General features: G+C 18.4%; 1 protein-coding gene across 1 annotated transcript; it reads right to left on the bottom strand.

Annotated features, from left to right (window-relative positions):
* Positions 1-7,334: 7,334 nt before the first annotated feature.
* SRAE_2000044000 (Zinc finger, BED-type predicted domain-containing protein) lies at positions 7,335-10,881 on the bottom strand (the record flags this gene model as incomplete). Its single annotated transcript, XM_024651270.1, has 4 exons — positions 7,335-7,343; positions 7,460-7,599; positions 7,799-8,363; positions 10,687-10,881. The coding sequence occupies 4 exons, from the start codon at positions 10,879-10,881 to the stop codon at positions 7,335-7,337; spliced, it is 909 nt and encodes a 302-aa protein (XP_024504964.1).
* Between the last annotated feature and the right edge of the window lie 286 nt (positions 10,882-11,167).

The following is an 11,167-nucleotide window of genomic DNA, read 5'->3' as shown; positions in this document are numbered from 1 at the left end:
TATTATTTTTTTTTTCTTTATTTAATTAAAAAAAAATACCTCATAAAAAGTCACATTAAAAGAAAGAAAATATCAACTCTACATTAGAAACTGTTATTTTATAATAGTAAAAGATCAAAAACTAGATATAAAAAAAAAGAAATATTATTAATAATTAAATAACCATCAAAGTCCAAAATGCTTATCTTTTATTTTTATAAAGAATAAATTTTCAAAATAAAAGTCTTTTTTTTATGGGATAGATGATAAGAAATTAAAAGTAATATCACTATTTTTAATTATTAATAAATATTAGAAATACATTTATATTGGAACCTAAGTACATTTAGCTTTTTCCTTTTTTTTTAATAAATATATATACCTATAAATGGCAAAATAAAAAAAAATGAGCCTTATAGATATGAAGATAAATTAAACAGTATTTTTATTTTTTTTTTTTGCCGTTAAAATAAAAGCTTTTAAAATATATATTTTTGACCTTATCTTCTTCTTTATGTTATTAAATCAAAAATATTAGATAGGCACTTTTAAAAAGAAAATAACATTTAAAGAAAATAAAAAAAGTTTTATACATTGCAAGGATTTTTTTTTTAAAAGCAAAACTTTTAAAATATTTTAAAAACTATATGTATATATTTAAACCAAAAAGCTATTTTTTTAATTAATCAAGTGATTTCACTTTCCATTTTTATTAAATGATAATAGGAAAAAAATCTTCTTAAAATCTTTTGTGATTTTCCATTAAAGGATAAAACTTTGTATAATAGGAAAATAATAACTAAATCTTAAAAAAAAAACTATATATATTAAAAAAATAATTATTAAGATGAGACAAAGAACAAAAATAATATTTATATATGTGGATATCTATATATATATATATATATAGATATATATTTGAAATATACATTTATATTTATATAAAATTTCCCATTCTTCGGAAGGCAGTTAGAAGGAAAAAAAAATAGTTGAAGAGAACCACAACTAACAACTTAAAGAGTAGCTTAGGTAAAAAGGAAGAAGAAGACAACAACGATGAAGAAGAAGAAGACGAAGAAAATAGATAGATATGTGAAAAGGACACAAAGCAGCGGCGAAAAGTGCAAAAAATTTGACAAAGGGGAAAGAAATGAGGAATCATAAGTGTATATATTTATATATGTTTTTTTTTTCATCTGAAAATACAAGGTCTTCTTCTTCTATCTCCAACACATCTTTCAACTCTAGAAGATAGTTATGCCTTTGTTAATAAAAAAAAAATGAAATGACGGGTTGATGAAATGGAAGAAAAATTGAAGCAAAAAAAAATTTTTTTTTTTTTAATATATGTGTGATATCAAAGTTATATAATGTGTATAAGAATTTGATTATACAACTTTCTTTGGGCATTTAATCTTACTATCAAAATTTTTAACCCTACATCTTTTTTTTTTTCATTTTATCTCTATCTTTTACATTTTTATTTCTTCCCCCTTATTTTTATAAAAATAAATAATTGTACTTTTAATTTCTCCTTAACCTCTCTAAATTTTCAATAACATCTTTTTTATTAATATATTAAAAATGTATTAGATAAAATAAATTACTATCATCATTATAAGATTTAATGTAAAAGAGAGAGATACCTTCTAATTTTTAGAAGACAATCATTAACAAAAATTTTTTTTACTCAAAGAATAATAATTTTACACATACCTATCCATTTTGATATTAATAAAAGTACATACAATAAATATACATATATTAAACAATAATTAAAAAAAATTTCAGAACAAAAAAATAGTATAATTATTTCATTAGTAATAGATAATTGAATAGTGGATTAAAAAAAAAAGGATATCTAATATAATTATAATGTTAAAAAAATATTCATAAATAAATAAGGACAAAATTTTCAACTTTTAAATAATATGATTAAAAACAAGTGTGAAAATGAAAAAATAGAACTGTGATTTTTTGTTTGATCATTTGAAAGAAACATTTACTAATGTTAATTTTTAAAAAAAGATATAAATTTCTTTTTTATTTTTTGATAAAAGAAAAAGATTATCTTTAACTGTATATAATAATAAAATAATGTATAAAGGTTAATCTAATGAAAAGAATTTTTTTAAAAAAAAAAAATATTATCTTAGAAAGGTATATTTAAAAAAAAGACCTTCAAATAAATTGTTCTATCAACTTGAATATGGATAAATCTCCAGATGTGAAATATTATTATAAATAATAAAATCAGTATATAAAATTAAAATATTATAATTCTCACATACCAATAAAAAACTAAATAATAATAATAAATAAAGCAAAGGACAAAAAGATAAAAAATTAAAAACTAGTGATTCATGTAGGAAGAGGAGCACTCAAAAATAGTATGATAAGTACAAAAATATATACATATATATATCTTTTGTACTTTCCTCTTTAAGGTTATATAAGTTATAATAATAGATATATAATTAAAACATTACTAACAAAATCTCTTTTCAAACTACAATATTATATATATATATATATATAAAATAGAATAATAATAAATCATCAAACTCTATATTTTAACTTTTATATGATGATGATGAAAAATAGAGGAAGTGTAAATATACTTTATCTCTCTTTACATAACCATTTATCAAAAAGGGTAAAAAATATTTAATAGCAAAAAAAAAATTAATAAAATCATTTAACATTTTGTTTTTTTAATACGGGGCGTAAATTAAATATAATAATTAATAGACAAAAAATTATCCAAAATTAATATATTTTAATATATTTAATTATTAAAATACATAATATTAGATAGGTAAACTTTGTTTTAAATGAACTTTTAAAGTGTTTTCTTGAAATTTATTTTATATACTTTTTTAAATTTTACATACACATCCCCCAATATTAATATGTCAAGATAATTAAAGGCAAAAAAAAAAAAGTAACCTAAAGGCATAAAAGATAAGAGGTAAATTAACTAAATATACCTATTTTTTTAACCAAAAGTACATCAACATTACTTAATAATAACAAAGAAGGAAAACTTTTTCTTTTTATAATAATAAAAATAGTAATAAACATATATCTCAAAACTCCATTTTGTGTTAAATATAACACTATGAAGTAGTGGTTTTTTTTTTAAACATTAAAATTATAATTCACTCATACAAATATATATATTTCTATACTAAAAACGGGAGGGAATAAAAAGGAGATAAAAAATATGTGTATATATATTTTAAAGAAAGAAGTAAAAGTTTTAAATAAGTACATTTATGTCTTCACTTCCTTTTTTTAGAATCTTTTATATTACTATACCATACGAAGAAGAAGGGATAGAGGAGGAAAAAAGTTTTTGTTTTTTTTTTATATTACATATATATCAAGGATATTACAACAACAAATATATGAATATTTTAAAAATTTAATACGCATATCTAAATTAAAAATTCTTTCATTATTTTTTATCTTAATATAATACGTAAGAAAAATTAAAAAAAAAAAGAAGAAAGAAGAATAAAAGAGTTGGAGAAAAACAAAGAAAAAACAAAAAAATGTATATTACATACATGATGTTTATTAAAATGAAGGAGGAAGTCAAAAAAGATAATCAAACTTTTAATAAACAACGTTTAATTTCTAACATTCAGAAAAAAAAAATGTGATACAAAAATTTCTTTCTTTTTACCTTTTTTATATACACTTCATTAATTTTTAAGAATAATCATAATCCTATCTTTTAAATTTTGTAGCAATACTATTTTTTGGTATATAATTTAATACATTAATAACCAATTAACCATATTAAATAATAAATAAAGTAATTGGTAAAAAAAAATACTGATTATAATAAAAAGTTAAGAACAGGTAAATAATATGATAAAGACATTACTATAAAAAAAAAAACCATTTTGTTGATTAGAAAACTTAAGAAAGAATGACAATCAAAAAAAAAGAAGACTTTCTAGTATGTAGGTAATGAAAAGATGGGAAAAATATTAAATAAAAAGAAAGTACAAAAATAATTTTACAGGTAAAGGTTATTCAAAATTTTGTCTCTTCCTCTCTCCTTGTCATTTTTAGTTTACTTTTTTTTTTAATCAGTATAATGTAAATTTTTATCAAAAAAGGGAGTTTAAATAATCTTTTATTATTAACATATTACGTATATCTTATATTTTTCTCCTTTTTAAAAAGAATAGAAAAAAATTGTTTTAGAAAAAAAAAAAGATTTTATTTTAATAGTTTAATATGATGTAGATGTGTATTTATAATTATCAAAAAACATTTTTTAATATTACAAAAATATAAATTTCTTTTCTTTTTTTTATAAATTTTTAATTTTTTAATATATCTAACTATGTAAAGGTTAATAAAGATAATTCTTTGATTATAAAATATAGTAAATGGGACAATATGAGGTGGATTTTTATAAATATAAACATAAAAGTTCCCTGTTGTAATTTTTAGTTAAAAAAAGTTTCATTATATATCTTGTGATAAGTAATGTGTCAAAAAAAACATGTAAAGAAATCAAGTTTTAGTGTAAAAAAAAGTATACATATATATATTTAACTTAAATGTAGGTGAATTAAAAGTTTATTATACAAATGGGATATTTTTATAATGAGATCTAAAGATATTTTTTTTTTGTTTGTGATAAATTGTTTCCTTAAAAGTAAAAAAGGATTAATTTAAAAAGATAAAAAATATAAAAAAGGACATTTTATCATTTAAATGAAAAGGGTCTTTGATTTAAATATCTTTCTCTTTTTTTTTTTTTAAAAAGTATGGTAATGAAAAATGTACTCTTCCTTGACAAAACTTCCTTATTTGAAAGGGGAAGAAGATGATGGGTAAAAAAAGAAAAGAGAATGGAAAAAGATAGGGATGTGTTTAAATTTAGATTATATTTTTTTTTTATTCTACTAAAAATATAACTTAAAAATATACGATATATCTTGGTTTATAATCTCCTATCTAATCAAAGTACATCTTCTTCTGAGCCTTTTTTTTGCCAGATAATTTGTATAAAATTCTTTTCTTAAGAATATATTCTTCTTACCCTAATGTGATACTATTTTATATCTGTATTGAAAAAAAAAACAAAATAAGTACTTTTGTAAAAGAAAGTCATATATTTATATATATATATTGAAATATGAAAAAGAATATATAATTTTCATACTAAAATATATTTATTATTACAAAAAAAAGGATACATTTCAACTATAGGATTAAAATAAAAAGACAATTATGATCAAAGAAACAACAAATTTATTACTATCAAATATAACCTTTACCAATTTTGTCTATCAAAAAAAACTTTTTAATCTATCTTATATTCTATGATGTATAAATATTAAAAGATGCCTATCTAATATTAATGAATTAAAAATTAATAAAAAGTTCTCATTTTCAACAAAAAAAAATTTTTTTTATCTTTGTTTAAATAATTTATAAAACTAGAAAATGATAAATATATACAAATTTTGAAAGTACAAAAAACATATATATATATACATTTCTTCTAAAATATGGGGTAAAAAAAGATGTTACCAATTATTTTCAAAGTACATATTCACTTAAAAGAACATATATCAATTAGGAAATGTCATTAAGTACCACTCATCTTTCTTGTAAAATTTTTTTTTTTCCCTACTGCATTGAATCTTTTTTTTTTTTTACCTTCCCTTCTTCCTCCTTTTTTTATTTTATTTTAATTTTATGTTTTAAAAAAAATTTTTTTTTTATTCTACCCTTTTAAAATTAAAAAAAAAAAAAATGAATAATAGGGTACATCTTTAGTTATTTTAAAAATATTAAAATGTCTGCTTTTTGGTATAATTTTTATATATTTAATAGTAAAGTAGTTTTTTTTTTTTATAACTTTTAGTATATCATTACATTCTTCTTTATTTCTAGTTAAAATACTCCTACATATTTATTATAAAGGAAAATATTTTAGTTTAAAAATAATTTAAGTTAAGAAAAAATATATTTGTACTTTTATATGTGTATGGATATATATTTCAATATATAGATATAAATAATATTTTGTGCCATTTTACACAACAAACATATATTAGGGTATAGAAGACTAATAATAAAAAAAAATTTGTACTTGTTTACAAGATAGAAAATATACATATATATATATTATTGTACTACCCGAACACCAGTCATCCGTTAACTTGACAAAAAAAAAAATTGCTCCTTTTATATATTTATACAAGTATATATTTGTATTTCAAAAGTGCAATCAAAAGAAAAAAGGGGGCTTTTGTGGGAAAGGTTAAATGAATTTATATAAACTTTTGTTAAAAATATACTTTTTTTTTTGATGTTATAATTTTAAGATTGAAGAAAGTAAAGATTCTTTTATGAATAAAAAGATTTGGATTAATAAAAAAAAATTTCTATCATAATTTATAAAAAAAAAAAATTTTTTTCACACTTTAAAAGGTTACTTTGGTATATATTATATGAATCAACAAAATATAAATTTCTTTATAATTATTTATTTTATTAAAGTTTACTTTTCCTAATGTATACCTCAATTATCCTATCAATTAGTTATATATATATAAAATTTTTAAAGTTAGTTATTTTTTAAATGTCAAATAAATACCTAAAATAGTATATTATATATAAAAAAGTTAAAATATAATAAAAGTAAAGAAAAAAAAATTAGTCTATTATAAAATGTTCTTTTTTTTTTCTACCTAAATATAAAATTATTATTATATAGGGAAGTACATATAATTTTTATATATGACAATTTCCTGTTATCTATAAATATATCTATATCAAAAGAATATTATAATATAATATATATATGTATATTAATATACCAAATAAAAATAATGAAGAAGTAGACCTCAAAAATTTAGGTAAATTATTATTTTCAACATATGAATATGAATATATATATATATATATATGTATAATACTTAAACAAAAGAGGAGGAATATATAGGAGAAAAATTTTTGTTATTTTATATTAAACAAAAAGAAAAAAAAAAGGAAAAAAATTTTTTTTTTTTTTTTACTTTTGTACTTTATTAAAGTTAGAATATGTAAGTATTTGTTTATATGAAGTATATAAAAATTAAATATAACTTCTAAAATTTAGATATCACAAGTTTTTTTTTTTATTTTTATTACAATATATTTATTTTATATATATATGAGAATTTACCTACTTTTATAAAATTCTTACTTTTATAATATTTACAAAACGTTTTTTTTTATTTTTTATTATTTTAGTGCAAATTTTTTTCTCCATATAATATTTAATAAAATATTTGTTATTAAAGGAGGTTGATTATAAATAAAAATTAAAGGGAAGGTTAATTATACTATATAGAAATTTAATAATTATTATATGAATAAGTATATTGATCCCAAGATAATAATAATAATAATAATAATAATGTTTTAATTTTTAATTTTTTATATAATAATATAAACATACCTTAGCAAGAGCTTGAGTAAATTTTTCATAAATACCATCATGTTCATGACATCGTTTAAGGTGAGTCTTAAGGTTATTGGGACTTTTATCATCTCCCTTCCAATCACAATTTAAGCAGATGACGCCATTTTCATCGAGACCTAAAAGAAAATATTTTTTTTTTAAATATTAAATAAATAATTTTTTATTCTTTGTCTTAAGATTACTTAAAGTACAATAATATTAACATTTAATATAATCTACTTAGCAATAGATAATCTTAACATTTAATTAAATTATAAAACTACTATTTGATGGATGAAATTTTACCAACATTATAGTAATATAAATAAAACATACCACAATCTTTAAGATCTTTAAAGAATTGCCAAACAGGATGAGTTTTTTTTCTTCCAGCAGATCTCATCCATGGTGATGTACCATTAACAATTTGTTTTAAACCATTTCCTTGAAGTATAGAACCATCTGGTTGTTGACTACTTCCTCTACTTTCATGATTATTTATTTGATGATAATCATCAGAGGGTGAGGAACGATTACCACCATCATTTGATTCTAAATTTTCTGTTCCTTCTATACTACCATTAGAACTTGTATCATCACCAATTATACCTAATACCAATTGATGGCTATTACTACTATTAGATGATGGTTTCATAAGGCAATCTATATCTTTAATATTATTATTATTTATAACTCCCGTCTTCCCATTATTGGCAGTAAGTATAGTTGTCAATGGTGTTTGTTGTTGTTGTTGTCCTGTACTTGAAGAAATATCCTTATTCTCAACAAATGACTTTGTTAATAAAGCCAAAAATTCAGGATTTGTTGTTGATAAATCAAAATGCCCATTTACATTACCTCCCAATTCATTTGCCAAAGACACCATTATGTCTTTATTTTTCTATAAATAAATAAAAAAAATTTATTTAATTTTTTTTTATCACTTCTACTTATAATATTAATAAATACAAAAAAAAAATATATATATGTAATAGTAAAATTAATAAAAATGATAAGAAAAATTTAAAAAGATAGAAATGAAAAATTAATCAAAAAATAAGTACACTTAAATAACAAAAATTAAAATACATCTATAAATTATATGTAATAAAAAGAGAAATGCAAAGAAATATTTATATATTGTATAAAAGAAAAATCACTAATAAAATAAGAATAGGGGGGAAGGTTAAAAAAAATTTTTTTTTATCTAATTTAACAACTTAATCATGTATAATACTATGAAAAAACTTATTATTATTTTTTTTTTCTTTAAATTAATTATCATTGAAATTATATAATATAATTTATAAAAAAAATATGTTTAAGTATATGTATTGATAAAACAGTTAGAAAAAAAAAAAATTATAACAAAAATGATGAAATAATTTAACAAACTATTTAAAATAAAATCTTTATAATAAAAACCAATAAAAAGAAAAAAGTATAAAAAAGTGATATATTGAAAAATAGGAGAGTTCATTTTAATATAAATATACTTATAACAAAAGAATTGACCATTGATATATATAAATAGTTTTAAATAACCATAAAAGAGAATGAAATAATAATACTTTTTGATCATTAAAAAAAAGATATGATCAAAAAAAAAAAATCTTTTAATTTTTAAAATTACTATTATTTATAATTATATATATATGTATCTATATATAAATGTATATGTTCTTAATAAGTAATAAAAAAGCTTTTTAAAAATTTATTAGAAATTAAATGTATAGACAGCACAAGTACAAAAACTAAAAAAGATAACATGATCCTTATCTAATAAAAGAAAAAAAAAACTATTTTTATATTTTTTGATCAACTAAATAATATTTATATGTTACAAAACTTAGTCGCGTTATATTTTTAAAAAAAAAGATAAAGAAAAATTTTTAATAGTTAAAACTATTATTTAAAGAATTAAGTAATAAAAAATAATATTAATTAAACTTGTATATAGTAATTAAATATATATGTAAGTGTCTAGGTAAAATTTTTATATAAAAATGACTATAAAATATTATTTTTTTTTTTTATCAATCTTTCATCGTATGTCTTCTTGTTACTAGATGTAAATGTTACTATTATATAAATATTATATAAAATATAATTATAATACTCTCTTTTATCTTTATATATATATTAAGAAGGGTCTCTATCCAGAAAGATCAAAATATCTTTTTTTTTAATTTTATTTTAGATATATTAAATTCTTCTCATTCCCTAAAACTAAAAGAGATAATCAAAAATATAAAATAAAAAAAGGAGGTATCTATCTCTATAATAGATAATAAATTTATCTTAATATATAATTAAAATTATATTTTAAATAAAAAGATATAATGGTAAAAAAAAAAAAAAAAGTTTCTTTCTCTGACAAATAACCCCGTAAAAAAAAACCCTCTCTTTAAAGAGGTTAAAGTAAGATATTTCTTTTTGTATTTTAAAATATCTTAATAATCGTGTAATATTATATTGGTAAAAAATCTATCCCCATTTTATTATAACTAAAAAAAAAAAAAATAGAAGTAAAAAGATTACATATTTTATAAGCTTATACCTAAAAAAGACATTATAATGTATTCTTTTTTTTTTAAATTATTTTGCCTTAATATAGTTTGTTTAAATTATAATGTATATACTATTTATCTATTTATTATTATTATATAGGACTATGATCATCTATACATTTTATTGCTAATATAATTGTAAAAAAAAAATACATATATTTAAACACATATTCTTTATAATTAATATATATATATATAAATTATATATATATATATGATAACATTTACTAGTAAATTTAAAAAAAAAAATTTTTTTTAAAAGTTAACTTATAATATATATTAGAAAAAAAGGGGGTGAGAGCGAGAAAGAAAGATTAAAAAAAAAAAAAGAAGAACTGATATACTTTTTGTCTGACAAAATGTTGGTGATATATTTTAATTTTTTGTGCATATATAAAGAAATAATTATAATATTTTTAAAAGTATAATAATAATAAATGGAGGTTTATTGGAAAAAAGTGCAAGTGTTTTGGTGGGAAAGAAGATCTATTTTAATTTATGTAAAATTGTTAATTATATTCAATTTTTTTTTATGATTATTTTAAATTTAATAGTCAAAGATGGTTAAATTAAAAAAAAAAATTAAAAATTGTTTAGAATGATAGGTTTGAAGGAGTAAGTTAATAAAAAAAAAATAATGTATGTAACACTTACTTGAAATGATAATTTATCAATTGTGTTTTGGTGTTCGTTATCCTCTGTAAAACCTCCTTCTGAATTGGAGGAGGAAGATGAAGCTGTTTCATCATCTTGGTAATTAGAATGTTTCCTAGTTGTTTCCATAAATTTATGTTTTGCAGTACTACTTGAACATGAATGTTCGTTACTGGAAGTCATAAGTATATCCATAACTGATAATAAAGGAAAAAAAAAAACTATTTTTTCAATAATAAAATGATTTTATCAATTTTCTTAGTTTAACAAAAAATAAATAGATATCAATTCTTCAATTAATTTATTTAAAGTTTTATTTAAAAATATATTATATATGCCAAGTATAATAAAATATCTAAAAAAAAAAAAAAGAATATGAATAGTGTTGAAGAATAAACTTAAAATAAGATCAAGAAAAAAAAATATATATATATAGCAAAACTATTTCTTTTGTAATTGATAAAAATAAATTTTTTAAATC

The sequence above is a fragment of the Strongyloides ratti genome (genome assembly GCF_001040885.1).
Source record: "Strongyloides ratti genome assembly S_ratti_ED321, chromosome : 2".
Lineage (NCBI taxonomy): Eukaryota > Metazoa > Nematoda > Chromadorea > Rhabditida > Strongyloididae > Strongyloides > Strongyloides ratti.
Note: the sequence above shows the minus strand (reverse complement) of the source record. Positions and strands in the feature narration are given on the sequence as shown.